Source organism: Hemibagrus wyckioides, linkage group LG19 (genome assembly GCF_019097595.1).
Source record: "Hemibagrus wyckioides isolate EC202008001 linkage group LG19, SWU_Hwy_1.0, whole genome shotgun sequence".
Lineage (NCBI taxonomy): Eukaryota > Metazoa > Chordata > Actinopteri > Siluriformes > Bagridae > Hemibagrus > Hemibagrus wyckioides.
Window position 1 is genome coordinate 24,248,573 of NC_080728.1, and position 24,283 is coordinate 24,272,855.

The window sequence follows — 24,283 nt, forward strand, 5'->3', positions numbered from 1 at the left end:
CCTACGGTGAACACTGACATGCATGACAATACATATTACCATGGTTTTGTGATTGTAATGGTATTGTGATCTTTGGGTGTTTAGGTTGATTAGCTTGTAAACACAAATAATGTTTTTTACAGAGAACTTTAGCAGCCTAGAAGAAGGAAATCTGTGCATGCCTGAGGAAGACACGCATTTCAATGAAAATCCAGACTCACCGGAAGGACTGCTTATAGATATATATATATATATATATATATATATATATATATATATATATATATATATATAGTGTGTTATTACATATACATCATTGTTTGTTCTGTGCTTAAAAAGTAATGTTTCTCTTTTTGTCATTAGATAGGAAGACAGCAATGAGCTCAGGCTTTTCCTGGAGCCCAGTGAAACAGAGTCTTCAGATGATGACAGTGACAGTGAAGAGGCAGTCTTTACAGATGAGCAGAACCATGAAGATTCGGATTTGGCAGAAGATGATAACACTGAAGCAGATAAAACCAATGGTGATGACGCCAGGCAGTTACATGTAAAGCTCCTAGCATTCATGCTTTTAACCTGGCAAGCTGTATTCAACATATCAGACAATGGCATCACTGCATTGCTGCTATGCCTCAGACACTTTATGTGGGTAATTGGAAATATTCTTTCTGCTGATTTACTTAGCAGTTTTGCTGATATGATTCCCAAGACTTTACATTCACTAAGGAAATTGACCAATATTAACAGAGACAACTTCTGCGAATATGCTATCTGTCCCAAGTGTAAGTCCACATATACACTTGCTGAGCGTTATCATATCGCCAGGAATAGTTCAGCTAGTAGTAAAATATGTGGATATATTCCATTTTACAAGCATCCACACAAGACATCTGCCCTGAGAAAGAAATGTGGCTCTCTCTTAATGACCAAAGTTACACATTTCAATGGCACAGAAAGTCTTTACCCAAAACAAACCTATTGTTATAAGAAAGTAATTCAGTCTTTGGAAACTTTGATTAGAAGACCTGGATTTTTGGAAGAGTGTGAGAAGTGGAGACAAAGACGAATTCCTGACTCTGTTATGGCAGATGTTTATGATGGACAGATTTGGACAGACTTTCAGTATGTAAATGGGCAGCCATTTTTAGCAGAGCCAAACCATTTTGCTCTTATAATGAATGTTGATTGGTATCAACCCTTCAAGAATTCCCCATATTCAGTAGGGGTCATATACCTAACCATTTTGAATTTGCCACGAGAGGAGTGTTTTAAGGAGATCATAATTTTAGTTGGAGTTATACCAGGACCTACAGAACCGAAGAACATTATTAACACTTATCTTGACCCTTTGGTGGATAAGCTTCGTGAGCTGTGGGACGGAGTTCCCATATTTAATCCTTCAATTTTGGGGTGCCAAGTGTACAGAGTGGCTCTTCTGTGCCTTTCATCAGACATTCCAGCTTCACACAAGTGTGTTGGCTTTGTGGGCCATGGAGCTTTAAGAGGTTAGTTTTCTGCTATTGTGCCATTACATCTGTTTTAAACTTAAAAGTACATCTATTTTTAAGATCCATTCATTGTTGTATTTGTGTTCTATAGGATGTAACAAATGTCTGAAAACATTCAAGAAAACATCCTTTGGGGGGAAACAGACTTCTCTGGCTTTGACCATTCATCTTGGGTCCCTCACACTTCAGAAGCGCACAAGCTGTGTGCTAAAATGACAGAGAAGGCAACCACAAAGGCAGCCCAAAAAAGACTGAAAGCTCAATATGGTGCCAGGTGGTCTGAACTTTTTCACCTTAAGTATTGTCATGCTATAAGATTTGTTGTCATTGACCCAATGCATAATCTACTTGGAACAGCCAGGCACATATTCAGGTTATGGACTGAACTTGGTCACACTAAAGAGAAGGTCTCAGTCGTAATTCAACTATGCACAGTGGTTGAGATTTAGGCCAATGTAATTACAAAACCTTGTTTGTTTATACTGTTATTGTGCATTTTCATTATTATTTTCATTATCTGTAAATGTAAACCTTTACAATAAAGCTTTTTTGTGATATTCTGAAACAACGTTTGTTGCATTCCTCTTGACTACTATAATCCATGAACACATAAAAGTAAAATTTATGTGTAACAAAAAGTAATTTTTACACATTAAAAAAGGTAATCATGTCTATTGAATTTCAGTTATTTTGAACGATGTACAAATTTTCTCAAATATACAAATTAAACTATATTAATAATAAACATATTTAGTAAATACATTTGTACAGACGGTGTTTTATCCAGTTTTTATGTACAATAATGAAATATGTACTGTCCTCTAGAAGACACACCATGGCTAATCCCCCCCACTCGGCTATGATAACAAAGACCACACCTCTGCCTGCTAGTCATTAACATACGAAAGGCTTTTACACCTCACAGCCCTCACTCAAGCTGTGAGGATTCCTAGAAATTTAACCGATTCCATATACATCCACATACATAAGGTATCTGGTTGTTTCAGGGAATTTACTTTTGCATGCTACCTTTCCAAGCACTCTGCCTCATACATCTGGCAAACATGAAGTTTAGCAGGGATTTCCCATACCCATGTTTGTCTGGATACAGCTCTTTTCATGCAGTGACTGGGGAGAGCCCAGTTTATCTCCACATTAGATCTGACCAAAGGCTACTGGCCAGTCACTCTTGCCCACAGCGCTCGAAAAGGTGATGAAATGCTTCCTAGATCTCCAGGATTTCTCCTTTCAGGTCCAGCATCAACCAGGGGCTCATCATGGTAACACCAATGCTCTTTCCCCATGGTCGCTTAGAGAACAGTGGTATTTGGCTTGGAGCTGGAGGGGGTACTGTGACAACAGCATCCACACAGCCACCAACAACACAGCAGGTGCTCCACACACAACTCCAGTAAAAGTGCTGAAGAGAAAGCACTGCTTCATCACCACACACACACACCACCAATTAGAGCTACGTCAGCACCATGTTTACCGCCAATCAGCATTACCTGGGTGATTCTCACAACACCATTGAAACACCACGGCACTAATAATTTTAAATATAAAATGTGTAATTTAGTGATATAAAAAAGCATCAGAATAAAGACAGTACTGTTCTCTACCTTGCACAATGTGTAATTTCAACATGAGAATGAATTATTTTTCTATTTTATTGCATTTTCTGCTGAAATTCTCATTATCACAACGCGTCCGGCTGTGTTTGAATGTGTGTTATGTTTTAATTTAAACAAATTAACATAAAAAGATTTGGAAAAAAATAAAGCACCACACAATAAAACTGTTTTGAACTTGAGTGCATTATTGTGCAACTATTATCTGTTTCTTTCAGCATTATCTCAGACTAGTACACAAGTCTCAGTATAAATCTCAGACTAGTATACTTATCATCATTACCGAAATAATTAACCTCATTACCGAAACCTATATATCATTACCGAAACAGATGTTTATTAGATGTTAATTTAATTAATAGAAATATAGTACTTTGATTTTAAATGCATATGCAGAATCTTAAAATGATGTTCTCTCAGGTTTGTCACGTTATTTTGAAAAAGTGTCAGGTTTCTTTGAAATATAAAAAAAATGTTTGTAAATTGTGGAAGGTGTTGGGGTAATGAGAGAAATCAATCAAAATTTTAAAAAACTGTTAAATTAAAAATAAATATTATTTCAGCACTTTCAGTAATTGTGCATGAATATTAATAATCCATTTTTAAAACTGTGAAAATGTATCTGCTTTTCTATCAGTGTTAATATTTTCACAGTGTTGCAGTAATGAGATTTTTTAGGACTTATTTTGGAAATTATGTTCAAAAAGGTGTTAAATGGTAAGTAGAAGTTTTTAAATTAATGTAATTTAAATACTCCAGACTTTGTTGCTCATGTCTGAAAAAAAGTTAATTTAAGCATTTTTAAAATTTTCATGTTTGAAATTTTTAAAACTAAGATTTCGTGAGAATCACCCACCTTAGTACCTTATCAGCAGGGGGAAAAGGCTGGAGTTGGAGCAGCACCAGTAGGCCAATCAGAGGCACTGTTGTCTTCACTTACCCTCTTGACAGCCAGATGCACAAAGGTGGCTCATGCAGCTAGAACTAATAGCCCATATTCAGGTAGCCTGTAAACAAGGACAACGCTGCACACACCCAAAGGACCTCACCTGGATGAACCACTCTGAAAAACATTCATTGTCTATGCTCCTCACCACACAGCCAGGACCGCCAACCCTCCTCCAGCTAATCTCCTGAGCACCTTTTCCAATTCTACTGCACAAGTGACTATGCCTTCTTCACAATGCTTCTCTCTCTCTCTCTCTCTCTCTCTCTTCCACTGCCTCCCTTACCTCGTCCTGTGCACTCTTTTCCTTTAAAAAGTAATAAATTTGCATTAACTGTTTTTTACTCAACCCTGTTGTTTGTGTATGTCTGATATCCACATGCAGATAAATGTACTACAAAAGTTTTTTTTTTTAATCTGAAAACAATGAAAATAATTTTCTTACAGAAAACTTTGTTTTAAAAACAGATTTTTAAAAATAAATTATTCCACAATTCAAGATCATGTGAACTTGTTGTTACTACAGAAACCATAATACATATAAACCTGTTATTTACATCTGCAGTACTGTCAGGGCTGCTGTAACAGAAAAATAATCAACACCTACTGGCCAATCACAATGCAAAATTCAACAGTGTCTACAAATATGTAATTAAGCCATGAGACTTGAATTTGCAAAAACAACTGACCTGTGATGATGTTTGAGTTTCTTTCTGTGGTAAACAGTGATGATAATGGTCCCTCTGTAGAAGGTGGTCAGGATGGGAGGTGGAAGATGAGCATTCCTCAGCCTTCACAGGAAGTAGAGACGCTGCTGGGCTTTTCTGGTGATGGAGCTGATGTTGAGTGACCAGGTGAGGTCCTCCGCCAGGTGAACACCAAGGAATTTGGTGCTCTTGACGATCTCCACCGAATATCGATGGACCCATCGATATTCAGTGGAGAATGGTCACTTCATGCTCTCCTGAAGTCAACAACCATCTCTTTCATTTTCTCCACGTTCAGAGACAGGTTGTTGGCTCTGCACCAGGCTGTTAGCTGCTGCACCTCCTCTCTATATGCTGACTTGTCGTTCTTGCTGATGAGACCCACCACGGTCGTGTCATCAGCGAACTTGATGATGTGGTTGGAGCTGTGCATTGCTGCACAGTCGTGAGTCAGCAGAGTGAACAGCAGTGGACTGAGCACACAGCCCTGAGGAGCTCCAGTGTTCAGTGTGGTGGTGCTGGAGATGCTGTTCCTGATCCGGACTGACTGAGGTCTCCCAGTCAGGAAATCCAGGATCCAATTGCAAAGGGAGGTGTTGGTGACCAGCAGTCTCAGCTTCTCAATCAGGTACTGAGGAATGATCGTGTTGAATGCTGAACTGAAGTCAATGAACAGCATTCGTCTTTATTGTCCAGGTGTGTGAGGGCCAGATGAAGGATTGTGGTGATGTCATCGTCTGTGGAGCAATTTGGACAATATGCAAACTGCATGGGGTCGAGTGAAGGTGGCAGCAGGCTCTTAATGTGCCTCTTGATGAGCCTCTCGAAGCACTTCATGATGATGGGTGTGAGTGCAACGGGACAGTAGTCATTGAGACAGGACACTGGAGACTTCTTTGGCACGGGGATGATGGTGGTGGACTTTAGGCACGTTGGGATGACGGCGCTGCTCAGGGAGATGTTGAAAATGTCTGTGAAGACATCTACTAGCTGTTCTGCACATTCCCTGAGCACTCTGCCAGGAATGTTGTCTGGTCCAGCAGACTTCTGTGGGTTAACTCTGCATAGAGTCTTCCTCACGTCAGCCATGGTGAGACAGAGCACCTGGTCCTCTGGAGAAGGGATGGTCTTCCTCGCTGTTATGTCATTTTGTGCCTCAAACCAATGTGGAAGCTGTTCAGCACATCTGGAAGGGAGGCATCACTGTCACAGGCAGGTGGAGCTGGCCTGTAGTTGGTGATGGACTGGATGCCTTGCCACATGCACCGAGTGTCACCGCTGCTCTGGAAGTGGCCATGGATTCACTAGGAGTGTGCACGCTTTGCCTCTCTAATGGCTCAAGACAGTTTAGACCGTGCTGCTCTTAGGGTGTCCTTGTCTCCAGTTCTGAAGGCAGAGTCTCTGGATCTTAGCAGCGCACACACCTTTGCATTCATCCATGGCTTCTGGTTGGAGCATGTGGTGATGGACTTGGAGACAGTCACGTCATTGATGCACTTCCTGATGTAGCTGGTCACTGATGCTGTGTACTCCTCCAAGTCAACAGAGTCACCGTTGGTTGCAGCCTTCCTAAACATGTCCCAGTCAGTGCACTCGAAACCTGAAGTCCGGGGTAAATAAAAAGGTCTGTATCTAACAGTCACAAACTCCACTAGTGATGAGCAGTAGTTAGAGACAAGCACAGAGTTCTTACACCATTCCGTGTTGATGTAAACACACACACCGCCACAGCGAGTCTTACCACACAGAGCTGCATTCCTGTCAGCACAAAACTCAGTTAGCCCGGCTAGCTGAATGGTGGCGTCCGGAACTCTGTCACTGAGCCATGTCTCCGTGAAAACAAAGATGCAGCAGTCTCTGAACTCACACCATGTAGTTCGCTGGAGTCAGATGTAGACCAGTTTATTATCCAGGGAGCAGACATTTGATAGAAGTATGGAGGGGAGTTCTGGCCGGCTAGGGTTTGTTTTTAGCCTAGCAAGGACCCGCCCTATTTCCACGCTTCCGCTTTCTCGCACACCACTTCCATCGACTCTTCTCCCGTACACCAGCATCAGGTGACGCCGAGGGCTTGGGCCTGGTGCTATGAAGTTTTTTTCGTAGGTCATCGTGCACATTGTCTGGTGCACAATTCCCATAATCCAGTAGTGTCTGGCGGTCGTACACATGAACACCGCTGTATCTGGTGTCCATATGCCGTTAAAGTTGGCTATTATAGCACCATTTTTGGTCCAGAGTGGCCGCTGCATGCTACTGCCACGCCACCATCTTCGAGTTTGAGATGGTGAGCCGCCATCCATGACAAGATGTCTGGAATAGTATATGAATAAAAAGTGAGAATTGAAGAGGACATTATACTGAACCTTGTAGAACGCTTGTATAGGTCTGCATGGAGTAGATGTAAAACATCCTGTAGATTACCTTTCGGCTGTTATGACAAATATGAGGGAGATATGCAAGTGCAGATAAGCAGATAACCTGGACCTTTGGGCAGAGTGGTATCCCTATCAGTGCCACAGAGCTGAGTGACACCCACCATGAGGGGAGCACCAACCTCAACAAGGTACAGGGAGCAACAACCATGTTGAGGCTAGAGGAGGTTGTTGGAACATCATCCCCAGCCAAGCAAGGTGGAGGAGTGACATCCCCAGTGGAGGTGGGTGGGAAGGTAATGCTGGTCATTGTACATGGAGGCAGAGAAACATAGTCAGTGAACTAATATGCAGGGACCACTGACCCAGTGATTTCATTCCACTTGATGGCCATTTGTCAAGTTGCTGGTGCTGCCTGAGGAATAGGACCCTGCTTGCCAACTGTCAACTTCTGCCCTATAAAGCTTATCTGGACTTTGCATTCATTCTTTGTTACTACCACCAAGTCTGCTGTATCCAAATTAGGGCTGAGTATTCTGTAATGAAACCAAGGCTGGTGCAAGTGCATTTAAGCTTTATTAAATAATTGTCCATGAAGAATGTGACAAGTTGCCCTCCAGGCAACTGAAAGCTTGAGTCTTAGTTCTGTTACACTCTAGAAAATGTTTCACAAAAACTAGCACCTCGGTATAATGATCACACATGCACCATAAAAAATATCAATCAGATTTTAGAACATAACTGCCATTTAATTGAACTCTTAACTTTCCAGATTGCATGACTATAGAAGTTCACTATAGAGAATCAGCATATATCTCAACAGAAGGAAATTAACCTTAGCCAAATTAACTATGAGCAAAACCACCCCAGAAGCAACTGGGAATGGCAAACCAAATGTCACTGTACTTGTTCAAAGACAATAAAGATTCTATTCTATTCTATTCTATTCTATTCTATTCTATTCTATTCTCAGGAACACACATAAATTCACTTCAGTTCACATAATGAAAAAAATTTCCTCATTTTAAAAATAATGTCAAGTGTTAAGCACATAATGAGGACTTAATCCTGAAATTACACACATCGTAACTCCAGAAATAAACACTATTCAGGAGTTGTGTTTTTATTTATGGGTTCATATTTTATGGGTTATTTCTTGTGGATTTCTTTTCTGTATATTTTATCACTTCTATAATTTCTCATAATTGTTATATTTATCAGTTTATCAGTAATAATAATAATAATAATAATAATAATAATAATAATAATAATAATAATAATAATAATAATAATCCAGCAGCATCCTAACAGCGCCCTCAGCAGGTCAGTTAAGAGAATAAACACATTTCATGAAACAGAAATCTCACTTTGGAAATGCTTTACTGCCATCTAGTGGATGGAAAGTTTTAATGTTCTTAATCAACAATAATAATCAATTTTTACAATTATTATTGTTTATAATCCTGAAAACCAGAGTAAATGTGTGTATTTAATAATAAATATCTAATTACAAGTGAAATGGGAAAAATTCTTGAATATAGTCAAAATTTGTCAAATGTAAAAAAATTTAATTATTAGGGAAAACATTTATAAACAGCAATTTTTAAGAAATCATGTTATAATGTGGTAATGATTAATATCCGGTATATGTGTATGTGTTTGTGTGTCTTTGTGTATGTGTGTGTGTGTGTGTCTTTGTGTGTGTGTGTGTGTGTGTGAGTGTGTGTGTGTGTGTGTGTGTGTGAGTGTGTGTGTGTGTGTGTGTGTGTAGAAGGGATGTTTAGCAGATGTAGTTACAGTGTGGTTTATCAGTGTGTGTATCTGCTCTGTGCAGCTGTCAGGCATTAATGCTGTACGACAGCCGAGTGTTTCCTGACGTTATTTTGATATATATGGAGAAAGTGAAAGATGCCTCGTCTGATTTGTTATTGAGGCTGTGTGATGATTTCCTCTCATCTTTCTAATAAGGTAACAGTGAGTGTGATTGGCTGTCTCTCTCTCTCTCTGTCTGTCTCTCTGTAGGGGGCTGAGTGAGGAGATACACTTCTCTCAGTCTCTCTGGGTGAGTGGAGGTGAACACATCGTGTACAGTGAGGAGGGAGATGGAAATCTGTCTGACTTTTATTCTTCTCTCATCCACACTCACACTCACAGCAGCTGGTAAGTTCACACTGATTATTCACACCAAAACATCACACACTTCTCACTTTAACAGTAGGGACGAGTTTTAATCAGGAAATGTCAGAAATTTCATCTCTCTCTCTCTCTCTCAGACAGTGTGAGGTTGGTGAATGGTGGAAGTCGCTGTGCTGGGAGAGTGGAGGTTCTTCATGGTGGTCAGTGGGGAACAGTGTGTGATGATGACTGGGATAAGGTCGATGCTGCAGTGGTGTGTAGAGAGCTGCGCTGTGGGGAGGCTGTAAATGCTGTGGGTTCTGCTCACTTTGGACCAGGATCAGGATCAATCTGGATGGATGATGTGGCCTGTAGAGGATCAGAGTCAACGCTGAAGGACTGTAGATCACGAGGGTGGGGGAAAAGTGACTGTGGTCATGATGAAGATGCTGGAGTCACCTGCTCAGGTAAACTTCTGTATTTAGAATAAACATTAAAATTAGTTACATTATTATTATGATTTAATTGACTAATTTGAATTTTGACAAATGAACTTTATTAAAATTTTGATTTTATTAAAAACTTTGTCTTTTGGAACTTTGTCTTATAACTTTTAAATGATTTCTTGATATTCGCTCTCACTGAAAATTTCCACAATTTTTCCTCAATTAAAATGTAGTTTAAAAAACAGAGCTCGATCAGGAGGAAAGTAGTTGTTTAGCATATTAACCCTGTAAAGCCCACTGTTGCAGAATTACAAAAAAAGGCCTGCAAATGTTTTTTTTTTTCTCAAGACCACATTTACATAGTTAATGGGTCCTATTGTTTGTCCTCACAATGCTTTTGGATAGAAGAAGTGTTCATAGGTCCGGTCATCTGGCCATGAACTCACTCTATCTCCTTTTTTTCATGACTGGATTTGTCAAGATTCAAGTAAGTAAAATTCCTTAAGTATTTTTTTTTGTGTTTATTACAATGTCTAGAATACATTCATGTTTAATTATTTTGGAAAACATTCATCAATTTGATTTAGAGCTTGTTATGTCTATGTTGTAATTCTACAACATCGGGCCAGAGTGGTAGTCAAAATAGCCTGTGCTCCTTACACCTTACATAAGGACACTGCACTTCTCACAGGGTCACAACTTGAAAAAAGTTGTAGTAGAAATTTATAGTGTTAGAGGAGTCACCAAGGAAACCAAATCAAATTTGTAACCTCCAAAATGTATAAAATAAATTCAGTCTAAAACATTCTTTGGGACAATGTCCATTGTTAAAAGTGAATTTACCAAATAAATTAAATTGAATTGGGAAAAAAAATAAATAAATTGAATTGAATTTAACTGAATTTAGGAGTCTATCATGACTGAATAGCCATTAGTGTGTGAAGACGTAGAATCCACCAGACTGTGGTATGGAACTTCAGAACACGTGCTCAGAGGTGGGTAGTAACGAATTACATTTACTTCGTTACATTTACTTGAGTAATATTTTTGGGTAATTGTACTTTTAGAGTATTTTTAAAGATGTGTACTTTTACTCTTACTCAAGTACATATTTAGTGAAAAAACTTTACTTTTACTTCGCTACATTTGGTGGCGTTCTTCCGTTACTGTCAAATGTTAATTAATATGAGATTTTTAAAATAATTAGTTTATATGGCTTATTTGCAAGTCTCGCGAGACGTTGGAGAGGCTGCTTCGTGAGAGGCTGTTATGGATCTCCCGCTTGCGTATAGTGCGTTTAGAGGAAGATGATGAAGCTGAAGCAGAGGAAGACATGTGCGAGTTAATGGAAGCAGATGACCCATGGCCTCAAGATCAGTCCATTTTCACTCCAAGATATAAAAAAGAATAGTTCCATAATGCGACGCTTGCTGTGTTCACCAAAACCACCTGACATCACAGCGTACAAGAACTCCAGCTCCAACCTGAACACACACGGAGCAGTCTCAAGGTTAGGCCTGTTTCAACCCTATTAATGGTCATTTGGTAACTATGGGCACCTTATTTTAATACCAGATTTCTCACACTGTCCGAATGTTTTTCCTCATATGCCCTCTCGTGCAAGCAATATCTTGTGAACCCTACAAACAACTCAGGATCATGAACAAACGTTCATTCTAAACGTCTGGACAATTTCACACCCATTTTCCACAAAACTAAATCTGTTTTCCAGCACACTGTGACGTCATGCATTTCTACACAAATACAGACACCTCAACAAAGTGTAGAACACACAAACACAATAAACACAGGATTGTATTTGATTTTATTCCTACCTAAGGAATGCATGTACTTATAAAATGTAATGTATTATTATTTCATCAGAGGATTCACCAAACAAGCTTTATGCAGAACTAATCAAGTCAAGAAAACGAGGATCAGTCCACAGGAAAATTCTGTAAAACTGATTGTTCAAGAAAGAACATATGACAAAATAAACACTCACATACTGAAGGGCAAACACACATACACAAGTTCATACACAAACATAAACACACACTCTGCACACACACCTTCTCTTTTGTTCTCTGTTAGCTTGTTTAAATGCAGATGCTGACAAGTGTGTGTTGTGAATGTGAAAATAAAAACTGTTAGAAAAACACCTGGGTGTGTTTGAGATTTTACTGCAAATGACAGGTCATGTAATGTTAATGTGACCATCACTGGACTGAGATAGGCTACTTCACTTCAACCTATGTTTTATATAAGCAGAACAAAGAGACTTTTAAGGAGAGGTGTGAAAGCTTCCTTAAAGTTAAGTTAAGAAAGTTAAGTTTTGCTTAATCAGATCAGAAGTAACTAGTAACTAGCTACGTGAGTAGTTTTTTCATCCGATACTTTTTTACTCTTACTCAAGTAACTATTAAGATTGTTACTTTTACTTTTACTTGAGTAAATATTTCTATAAGTACTTGTACTTTTACTTGAGAACAGATTTTGGATACTCTACACACCTCTGCAGGTGCCCATGGCCCTACCTCAATAAAATGTTTCAAAGAAATGAGGTATATTCTTTACCTCCCTAGATTGCATGATTTCCAGCTTATTTGTAAACAGCATGTTGATCATGGTAAGTTTTGCTACTTTGTTAATGTAAACTGCTGATGTTTAACTAGGTTACTATAAACCGATGCCAATTAAGACTAGAAGTAAGACTTTTAACTAACTTACCTTAACTAAGCAGAAGGTCAGATTCTATGTTAGTGGCAAATATTGGTTACTTACAGAAAACTCTACTTCTAATTACTTAATGATGAAATTATGTAATATTAATCATGCACATGAATACATTTAAAGCAGTTTTTTTTTGCTTTCCTTTGAGAATGCAGTATTTTTTATCCAGATTCTTTTAAACAGGTAAGTTTATTATAGTGTATACTTTTACTTGAGTACAATTTCTCAGTATTTTTGATCCCTGGTGTTTAGGTCACTTTGTGACTTTGTTGAAGTTTTTTTTAATGTGTGCACACGCCCACACAAAGGTACCCAGGTGATTCTCAGTGTCTCTGACAGTTAGAAAGGGTGAAACAACACTGTGGTTAATGGTTAATGAAATGTGTCACAAACTTAATGTTTACAAAATAAAGCACCAGAGGTTTATTAACCTTATAATTGTGCAATTTGTAAGTAGATTAATGATAGTGGACTGTGACCCCATGGCTAGATTAATGATAGTCTCTACAACATCAACAATTATTTATAAAATAAATTTAGTCTCACTCTCAGTCATTCTTCTCTCTCCAGAGTTTAAAGAGATCCGACTCTCAGAGGGCTGTGAGGGGAATCTGGAAGTGTTCTACAATGGAACCTGGGGTAATGTGTGTTACAATCAGATGGATGATGAGACGGTAAACATGGTGTGTCGAGAGCTGAACTGTGGAAGACGAGGCAGTCTGTCAAACACTGAAGCACGAGTAAAATCTGCTCCTAATTGGCTGGATCATCTGCAATGTAGGAAACACGACTCTAATCTGTGGCAGTGTCCATCTTCACCCTGGGGACAGAACAGATGTGATAATCATGATGAAGTGGCTCGTATTACCTGCACAGGTGCAATCAGATCAGATCTCTTCTGGTTTTATATGTTTCTGTAAATGTTTATTTATGAAAAGTGCTCAAACATGTTACAGACATAAAAAAATTAATTTCACAAAACAGTTATACCAAATGTCTGCATGCTCTGAGAGATCTAAAAGTGCATGTGAAATATTTTACTAATGAATGCCTCTTATTATGGCAGAAGATGAAACGTCTCTACAGATACAAGAAAAGTGCTCTTCAATCCCCCCTCAGAAACACTGCTCAAGTAAGGATATATAAAGATTTTGGTACAGTAGTTCCTTGAATTTGTATTTGTTTATGACAAAAGATTTTACTTTAGGTATTTACAAAAAAATTAATTCATGTTAAGCACTTTAACATAAACATCTGAATTTTAATAAAGTTGGTATATTATTGGTTAATATTCTTTTGTAGAACACAACAATCTAAACATTGTGATATTGACTGTAAGGTTTATGTTAAACTAGACCATGTTGAGTATAATATAAGGTGAGATGATCATGGTGTTGTAGTGAGCTGTGTGACTGGAGCTGTTATTCAGTGTTGGTGTGTTTCCTCTTGTGTGATGTGTGTGATGTAGAGCACTGGTCTCTCAGGCTGAGTGGAGGAAAGGGAAGCTGCTCTGGGAGGTTGGAGGTGTATCATAACTCTACGTGGGGCTCCGTTTGTGATGATCGGTGGAACATCAGGAACGCTCAGGTGGTGTGCAGACAGCTGGGCTGTGGGTCGGCGCTGAGTGCTGATAGGAATGTTTGGTTGGGTTCTGGTGAAGGGACTATCTGGATGAACAGAGTGAAGTGTCGAGGGGATGAGATTCACCTGTGGGACTGTCATCATTCCCTGAAGAACCACACTGACTGCTCTCATGCTGGAGTCACCTGTGCAGGTCAGAGGGGTGTGCTAACTTTTCAGCTTTCTGTCTCAGTGATAAGACTTGATAACTTTTATTTAGAATCTTAGATGTTTGATTGAAAGCTCAGACCCTAAACTGTAAAACACTGATCAGCATGTCATAAACCTTATTCAGGGACACTTTATTTTTATTGTGTGATAGAAAGTGTTTTTCTTTCTGTGAATACAGACATATCCACCATGTCCACTGCTACACCCACCACCACCACCACCACCCCCCCCACCACCCCCACCCCCCCCCCCCCCCCCACCCCCTCCACCACCACCACCACCACCCCCTCCCCCCCCCCCCCCCCCCCCAAATCAGGTATGTGTATTTGTTAGAATACAATATTTGTTATACTTGACCCTTTTCTAAATATTTATATTGATAGTGTCGTATTAAAATCCTCTTATGTTTTTGACCTCAGTAAGAAATTAATCAGAAAATGTTTGTTAATTCCCTGAAATTATACAAGATCAGATGGAGGTCCTGTTGCATGAAAAGAAGGCTTAGAGAAAACCCTTTCAAATTGACATAGCATCGAAGGCTGAGAAAATCAATCAAGAACATCTGCAGAACAGCATCCTATCATTTCTACAACATTTTTATACTGACTTCAAAACAGTTTAAGTCAGCTGGACTTGATTAATGCAGTGTTTTCCTATTTTGCTGACCCTACAGTATAATTAGTATTGTCAGAAAGATGGTCAGAAAGATGCTGAGAGAATCTCTTAAACAGAAGTATGGCTCATATCACACTAGCTCTTAAATCTTCTCATTTCCTCTTTTACACTGATTTAAATGAAGCTCTTAATTTATATGAAGTAATTTGCCCTTTAACCCACTTATAGTTAGCATATCAATAAGCTTCAGAAATGCCTAGTGTTTTATATTATTATTATTATTATTATTATTATTATTATTATTATTATTATTATTATTATTATTATTCATGGTTGATGATTAAATTCTTTTATAGTTGTTGACATGTTGATAAAGTAAACTTTGCAGCAGTTTTTAACTTAAGTGCTTCAACTCAAGTCAAGAAGCTTTCATAGTAATTTCAACCATATATAGCTGATGCAGTACATAATGAATGGAAACATTTCTCCTGGACCCTGGTGCTAAATAAGATAGCACAGTGCTAAGGACTGAAAAGAAAGTTGTCCTAGCCGCATAAAGTACATTATAATAACAGACAATACAATAACCTACAGGACATGAAATAACACCGACCAGTGTGGAGATTGTAATTGACCATTGTGAAAGAAAGCGAATGTAGACAATAAGAAGTTTCTTGTATACATATGTAAACATACAGTAGCAGTTAAATAGAGGTGTGTAAACAGTGTTGAAGTCTGATGGCTTGAGGAAAGTAACTGATACACAGTCTCTGGTTGTGAAATCCTGAATGCTTTGGTACATTTTCCCAGATAGCAGGAGTGTGAAGGTTGAGTGTGAGGGGTGAGTGGGGTCGTCCACAATGCTGTTGGCATTGAGGATGCAGTGTGTGGCATAAATGTCCGGGATAGTGGGAAGAGAGACTCCTATGAACTTCTCAGCTGTCATCTAGATTCAAGATTCAAGAAGCTTTATTGTCATTTCAACCACATATAGCTGATGCAGTACATAGTGAAATGAAACAACGTTTCTCCAGAACCTGGTGCTACAGAAACATACAACAACAAAGTTCAACATAAAAAACAACACCACAGAGCTAGGACAGAAGATTGTCTTAGCCACATAAAGTGCACAGTGTGCAGCTAGGTGAAAACAGAGCATAGACAAGACAGTGCAAAAGACAATAAATACAAGAAAGACAACACAAAAGAACACAGGACACTTAGCACCGAAAAGAAAGAAAAGAACGTGTGTAATGGAATGTAAGTGAAATAAGATAAGATAAAGTGAAATGATGTAAAAAAATATTGCAAATAGAAATAAACATAAATATCACTATAGCAGCAGATGACAGGTTGAGGTAGTGCAATTAGTAATGAACAATATAAATTATGTGTGTGTGTGTGTGTGTCCACACAGTCAAGAGAGAGAGTGTGTGTGTGTATATGTGTGTGAGAGAGACAGAGAGTTGTATACAGTTCAGTCCTGAGTGAGAGTGTAAAACAGGTCAGTCCTGGGTGTTGAGGAGCCTGATGGCTTGAGGAAAGAAACTGTTACACAGTCTGGTTGTGAGGCCTGAATGCTCTTTCCAGTACCTCTTTCCAGATGGCAGGAGGGTGAAGAGTGTGTGGGGTGTGTAAGAGTGTGTGTGAGGGGTGTGAGGGGTGTGTAAGAGTGTGTGTGAGGGGTGTGTGGGGTGTGTAAGAGTGTGTGTGAGGGGTGTGTGGGGCGTGTAAGAGTGTGTGAGGGGTGTGTGGGGTGTGTAAGAGTGTGTGTGAGGGGTGTGTGGGGTGTGTAAGAGTGTGTGTGAGGGGTGTTTGGGGTCGTCCACAATGCTGTTAGCTTTGCGGATGCAGTGTGTGGAGTAAATGTCTGTGATAGAGGGGAGAGAGACTCCGATGATCTTCTCAGCTGTCCTCACTATCCCCTGAAGGGTCTTGCGATCCGAGACGGTGCAGTTCCCAAACCAGGCAGTGATGCAGCTGCTCAGGACGCTCTCCATGGTCCCTCTGTAGAACACAGTCAGGATGGGGGAAGGGAGATGGGCTTTACTCAGCCTCCTCAGGAAGTAGAGGCACTGCTGGGCTTTCTTGGTGATGGAGCTGGTGTTGAGTGACCAGGTGAAGTTCTCCGCGAGATGGACACCAAGGAATTTGGTGCTCTTGACGATCTCCACCGAGGTTCTGTCGATGAACAGCGGAGAATGGTCACTCTGTGCTCTCCTGAAGTCAACAACCATCTCTTTAGTCTTGTCAACATTCAGGGAGAGGTTGTTGGCTCTGCACCAGGCTGTTAGATGTTGCACCTCCTCTCTGTATGCTGACTCATCGTTCTTGCTGATGAGACCCACCACGGTCGTGTCATCAGCGAACTTGATGATGTGGTTGGAGCTGTGCATTGCTGCACAGTCGTGAGTCAGCAGAGTGAACAGCAATGGACTGAGCACACAGCCCTGAGGAGCTCCAGTGCTCAGTGTGGTGGTGCTGGAGATACTGTTCCCGATCTGGACTGACTGAGGTCTCCCAGTCAGGAAATCCAGGATCCAGTTGCAGAGAGAGGTGTTCAGGCCCAGGAGACTCAGCTTCTCAATCAGCTGCTGAGGGATGATTGTGTTGAATGCTGAACTAAAATCTATGAACAGCATTCGAACGTAGGAGTCCTTACAGTCCAGGTGTGTGAGGGCCAGATGGAGGGTTGTGGTGATGGCGTCGTCCGTGGAGCGGTTAGGACGATACTGGACCCTATCCACCATAGGGTCTTGAAATCCAAGATGAAACCCTTGAAACCCAAACCAGGCAGTTATCCAGCTGCTCAGAATGCTCTTGATGGTCCCTGTCTAAAACGTGGTCAGGATAGGGGATGGGAGATGGGCTTCTCTCAGCCTTCGAAGAAATTACAGATCCTGCTGGGCTTTTTTACTGGAGCTGGTGCTGAGTGACCAGGCAAGGTTCTCTACCAGGTGAACACCTAGGAATTTGGTGACCTTGACAATCTCTACATGGGATCCATCAGTGTTCAGCAGAGTGGTCATTTCTGTGGTCTTCTGAAGTCAACAACCTTCTTTTTAGTTTTGTCAATGTTCACAGGTTGTTGGATCTACACTGGGCTGTTAGCTATTGCACCTCCTCTCTGTATGCTGACTTATCACTCTTGCAGATGAGACCCACCACGGTCGTTTCATCAGTGAACTTGATGATGTGGTTTGAGCTGCTACACAGTTGTGGGCTAGTAAAGTAAATAGCAGTGCACTGAGCACACAGCCTTGAGGGGCCCTAGTACTCAGTATGGTGGTGCTGGAGACTCTGTTACCAGTCTGTACTGACTGAGGTCTCCCAGTCAGGAATTGTGTTGAATGCTGAACTGAAGTTTATGATCAGCATTAGTATGTAAGTGTCCTTTCTGTCCAGGAGTGTAAGGGCCAGGTGGAGGGTCAAATTCAAATTCAAATTTTATTTAACACACACATAATCGTACACAGTATGAAATGCAGTGAAATGCTTACATGACTGTTTTGACCCCTGAAAAGGAAAAAGGAATAAGGACAGAAAAAAGACAAGGATGAAATATAAAATATAAAAACTAAAATTTTTACAGTAGGTAAAATAAAATATAATAAAATATAAATAGAATAAGGTAAGGTATAATATGTATATAGAATATGTATAAAAATGAGGGGCTGTAATAAATAACAAAACTATGTAAAAGCAGGAGAGGAACTATCAAAACCCGGTGAGAGCCCAGTGGAGAGAGTGGACAGCTTCAGATACCTCAGTGTTCACATCACGCAGGACTTGTCATGGTCCTGTCACATAAACTCTCTCCACTGGGCTCTCGTTGAGCACAGGGGTCTGGTAGTTCCTCTCCTGCTTTTTGCTGAAGTCCACTATCACACTATCTCCTTTGTCTTTCTGATGTTGAGGAGGAGGTTGTTCCTCTGGCACCAGTTCTCCAGATTCCTAATCTCCTCCAGGTAGGCCGTCTCATTGTTGTCGGAGATCAATCTGACCACAACAGTGTCGTCAGCAAACTTGATGATGGTGGTGGAGTTGGTAGTGGCCATGCAGTCATATGTGTACAATGAGTACAGCAGGGGGCTCAAAACACAACCCTGGGGGGTTCCAGTGCTGAGGGTGAGTAAGGCTGAGTCATGTCTGCCCATCCTTACTGCCTGTGGTCAGCCAGTTAGGAAATTGGAGATCCACTGACACAGAGATGGGTCCCAGGTGCTCCAGCTTGGAGGTGAGTGTGGAGGGGGTGTTAAATGCTGAACTGTAGTCGACAAACAGCATTCTAACATAATTCCCCTTTCTAGTGTCCAGGTGAGTGAGTGATGTGTGAAGGAGATGAGAAATGGCATCATCTGCTGAGCGGTTCGGCCGGTAAGCAAACTGTAGTGGATCCAGTGTGTCAGGTAGTGAAGAGATGATGAACACGTTTTTGAAGCTGGCATTCTCTTCCTGTCTGCAGCCATTAGCATTATCTTTAGCATTAGCATCATTATCTGCAGCCTCAAAGTGAGCACAGATGTTCAGCTCATCTGCAAAAGACACGTCCACATTCGTCATACCGGATGTTGGTGCTTTATAGTCAGTTATATTTCAGTTATTGTCCTTAGTCCCTGCCACAGGCTCCTAGAGTCACTCTGTTGGAGCTGTGACTCTAGTTTTCTCCCATAGCACTGCTTCGCCTCCTTCACCACTTTCAGAATGCTGTATGACGCAGCCTTGTACGAGTCCATGTCACCCGACGCAAGTCTCGTGTTATAGACAGCAGTGCGAGATCTCAGAGCATCGCAGATGGTCTTATCCACCCACGGCTTCTGATTGGGAAAAGTTGCACAGTATCATCTGCTACTTTCCCGATGAATCCCACAACCACTTCCGTAAACATATTGATGTCATCAAAGCTGCGCCGGAACATGTCCCAGTCTGCATCATCGAGTGCATCCTGTGGAGCGGCCACCAATTGGTCCATCCAGCGCACTACCTCCCTCTGAGCCGGAACTTCCTGCTTGAGCCTTTGTTTATATTTTGGCATGAGGAAGATGACGGTGTGATCGGATTTCCCAAATGGGGGGTGAGATTGTGCCTTGTAGCCATCTTTGACTGTTGTGTAGCAGTGGTCCAGTGTCCTTTCACCCCTGGTGGGGCAGGTGATGTGCTGATGAAAGTTCATCAGTGGTGGTGGCAATGGCATTATCTGTGGAGCAGTTTGGACGATATGCAAACTGCAAGTGGTCCAGTGAATGTGGCAGCAGGGTCTTGATGTGCTTCATGACAAGCCTCTCGAAGCACTTAAAAATGATGGGTGTGAGTGCAATGGGACGATGATGGTGGACTTTAGGCATGTTGGAACATGGTGCTGCCTAGGGAAATGTTGAAAATATAAGTAAAGACATCCACTAACTGTTCTGCCCATTCCCTGAGCACTCTGCCAGGAATGTTGTCTGGTCCAGCAGACTTTCGTAGCTTAACTCTGCATAGAGTCCCCCTCATATTGGCCAAGGTTAGACAGAGCACCTAATAGTTCAGAGGAGGGGTATTCTTCCTCACTGCCACATTGTTCTTGACCTTAAACTGAGTGTAGAAGTCATTCAGTTCATCTGGAAGGCAGCCATCACTGTCAAAGCCAGGTATAGTCGTCCTGTAATTAGCGATCACCTGGATGCCCAGCTACATGTGCCAGGTATCTTCCGTCACAGAAATGGCCGTGGATTTTTGGGTGTTTAGAGTGTCTTATGTGCACGCTGTATACTAAAATTAACAGAGATGTGGTCTAATTTTGGGGCAGGGCTCTGCATAATACTCATGGGGATGTTTGTATAAACAAGATCCAGCACGTTCACCCCTCTCTTTGCAAAGTCTACATGCTGATGGAATTTAGGGAGCACTGATTTGAGATGTGCATGCTTGAAATCTCCAGTGATAATAAACAGTCCATCGGGTTGAGCATTCTGGAGCTCACTAATACCCCCATAGAGTTCACATAGAGCTTCTGTAGCATTAGAGCTGGTGGGAAATGTACACTCCAACAATGAAAAGTGTGGTGCTAATCCCATGTTAAATAAAAAGTTCATGCACTGCTTATTATGTCTGTTATCCTGGTCACCAGCATCAGGCAATGCTGAGGACTGGCTCTGCCTGGTCTCCGCAGCAATCCAAGATTGTAAAGCTTCTCCAGCACAACATCATACAGGTTGAATGTTGCAAGATTTACGTACTATATGAGTCTTTGGCATATACATGAACACCACTTCCTCTGGTGTCCATGTACTATAGCACCATTCTGGAACTGGAGTGGCTGCTGTGGCTACTGCTGCACTGCCATTTTGGAACTTAGTGAAGAAATAGGGATTTAGTCTTTATTTAAACACATCCAGTGAATCCAGATTAATGGATAAAGTTCAATTGGTGCCAGGGCAAAAAAGAACCTTGATACATGTCTTCCTTGTACCCTAAGAGATGGTGGTTCAATTCAAGCAGCAACAGAGGATAGGAGAGAATTGGTTCAGAATGGGTTTGGGAAGAGTGTGCTAAGGTAGAAGGGATTTTTTATTTTTAAGCAAGTCTCAGTAAATCTGATGCAGGCATCTACAGGAAGCCAGTGGAGAGTGTGTAACAATGGGATGAAGTGGGAAAACCTGTAGAGGGTAAAAACATGGTGAATGAAAGCTGAGATAAGTAGATAACCTGGACCCTTCGCAGATTGACATCCCTACCAGTGCCGCAGAGGTGAGTGACACCCACTATGAGGCCAGAGGGGGGAGCACCAACCAAAATGAGGTAGAGGGGAAGCCTCTAAAAGTCAAGACCAGAAGAGGGTGGTGGAGCATCAACTCCAGCCAAGCTGGGTGATGGAAAAATGTCCTCAGTGGAGCAGAGTGGTGAAGTGACATTCCCAGAAGGGGAGGTTGGGGAGATAATTCTGCTAATTGGGCATAGAGGCAGAGCAACATACTCAGTGTGCTAATATACAGGGACCACTGACCCAGTGATTTTATTACACTTTATGGCCATTTGTCAAGCTGTTGGTGCTGCCTGAGGAATATGATCCTGTTTGCTGTCAACTCCAGCCCTATAAAGCTTATCTGGACTTTGCATTCATCTCCCTTTGTTAGCACCACTGTTCTGCTGTATCTAACTTAGGGCTAAGCATTCTGTATTGAAACCAAGGCTGCTTCAAGTTTTGAGTCATAGTTCTGTTACACTCTAGAAAATGTAGGCTCACAAGAACTAGTAGAAAAAAGTAGAAATCTGTCTTTACAACTTTTACTTGTAATGGAGTAATGTTTGACCAGTAATATCTGTACTTTCACTCAAGTAAGGAAGTTGTGTACTTTGTCCACCTCTGAGTATAATGATGCACCATAAAACATATCACTCAAATGTTAGAACATAATTGTCATTTAACTGAACTGGTAACTTTCCAGATTGCATGAATATAGAAGTTCACTATAGAGAATTAGCATATTTCTCAACAGAAGGAAAGAAATTAACCTTTTAACCAAATTAACTAGCAGTAAATCACCACAGAAGCACAGTATTTGTGGGTTTGTGAGTTTGTTGGAGAATATAACCACATCAGTAGAGTGATAGCAATTTTTTACTCCAATCCAACTCAGTCTTGCTTAATTTTGACCAGATCGATGGTCAAATCGAAGGTCTACAGGTAGATAGATATAAGGTTTCTGATTATTTAGTAACTCTGATTCTTTATTGCATCCTCTGTGGTGTTACCTGAAACGATGCTACATGATGACACTTACCTATGAAAAGGTGTCCACTGTGGAGCAGTAGCCATCAGTGGAATTAATCATCACAGATGCCTCTCTCATGGTGTGGTGTCACAGAGCTACACAACAATCAGGTGGAGTTAAGAGCCATCCATCTGTCCACTAAAGCCTTAGGAGTTAAGACACAATCACATCCTGGCTGTTTATTACTGATATAAGTGATAACAGGAATTGACTAAAATCTCACTATTTGGTAATCAGTACCAACTTTCTGTGGTATAAATAAAAGAATAAAACATTTTGGGTCATCCAGTTATAGGAAAATTGTCCACTGTATTTCTTTATCTGTTCATTAGATGGAAGATAATGATGATGTCATCACTATGGAACAGGATGTAGGAGAGACAAAGTGAGTGTCTTCTTGGTTATGTGGTTAATGTATGTAAATGCACAAGCAGTACAGTGAAAGCATGATTATATTATTTCTGATAATATAAATATCAGCTATATAAAACAACTTTAATCCTCTTTCTGTCATCTTCCAAGTGTGTCACTTCAACACCTGAAACTGTGTCCAACTACAATATACCCAGAATGCACTGTGGCCTACAAACATGACCAACCATGGACTACAACACAGAACACCGTCACATTCCTTGTTCTCCGTCTTAGCAAAAAGATTAGAGAGAGTTAATTCACACCTATTGGTTCTTAACCAGCTGTGCTCTTCTTTCATTACACTATCAGTCCTATAAATATTATCACTCAGCTTAAATATCACTCACATCTCACCTCAATAATCTCAGTGATTATTCATTATAGTCTAAATGACTTTAATCTCAGCTGAAACCTTTTGAAACAAAACAGTGATGTTCACATTCTTGTTTAACTGAAATTTATTCATTTTGCACAATATTATTGCCTTATGTGTTCTGCTGTGCTGTGTTCACATCCACCTTGTAATATTGAGCAGTTAAGAAGAAGCCTTTTCTACCAGGAATTTCACTTTCAGCAGTTTTACTCTGTATAATTTTTAGAAATGTATAATAATAACTTTTTTTTGCAATTTCTAAAATAAAAACTATTTTAATAAAACAAAGAGGCCTTTATATTCATTGTACAATTCAGTATATTAGAGAATTCCTCTGAAATGTTTACATTATGACCTCCTAGTTAGGTTAGATTGTTACAGCTAGATATGTTACAGGATCTTGTGTAATATCTAAAACATTCAGCTTGTACAGTGTATGAACTGCAGGAGGTTTAGTAATTCTTCCTCCGTCATTAGCATTAATTTTACTTGTGATAAGTGTATTTTAGTTCGCTCTCTGACAGAGAAGATTTTAGCTTTAGAGGTGAGTATCCAGATGCTAGAGAGAGTTAGCGATAGGACGAGTACTGTAGTGTCCAATAGGTACTGATTTCTTAAGAATGTCATTTGAAATTTGTTGTGAATCTTATTCAGGGAGAGCGGGTCTACTGTTCATTATTATTGTTATTGTGATGCTCTTTGATGATAAAGTAAGGCCAACTAAATAAAGAATTCTGTATATTAGAAAAATGTGAAAACTGTTTATTGTACTTTAAAACCTCAATACAATTTCATTACAGGTTAATAGATGTCTCATTTCATCTAGGTGAAATTATAGCTTCAGAAGGGAAACTTTTAAAAAATGCATTACCCTCTACAGTTTATTTTATTTTGACTAA

General features: G+C 40.4%; 1 protein-coding gene across 1 annotated transcript; it reads left to right on the forward strand.

Moving 5' to 3' along the window:
• Nucleotides 1–7,352: 7,352 nt before the first annotated feature.
• On the forward strand, nt 7,353–14,477 carry LOC131369937 (antigen WC1.1-like; the record flags this gene model as incomplete). The annotated part of the gene is made up of 6 exons (XM_058416810.1): nt 7,353–7,439; nt 9,428–9,725; nt 13,008–13,313; nt 13,504–13,569; nt 13,906–14,211; nt 14,407–14,477. Coding segments are annotated over exons 1-6 (1,134 nt in total), but the record flags the coding sequence as incomplete, so codon positions are not given.
• Between the last annotated feature and the right edge of the window lie 9,806 nt (nt 14,478–24,283).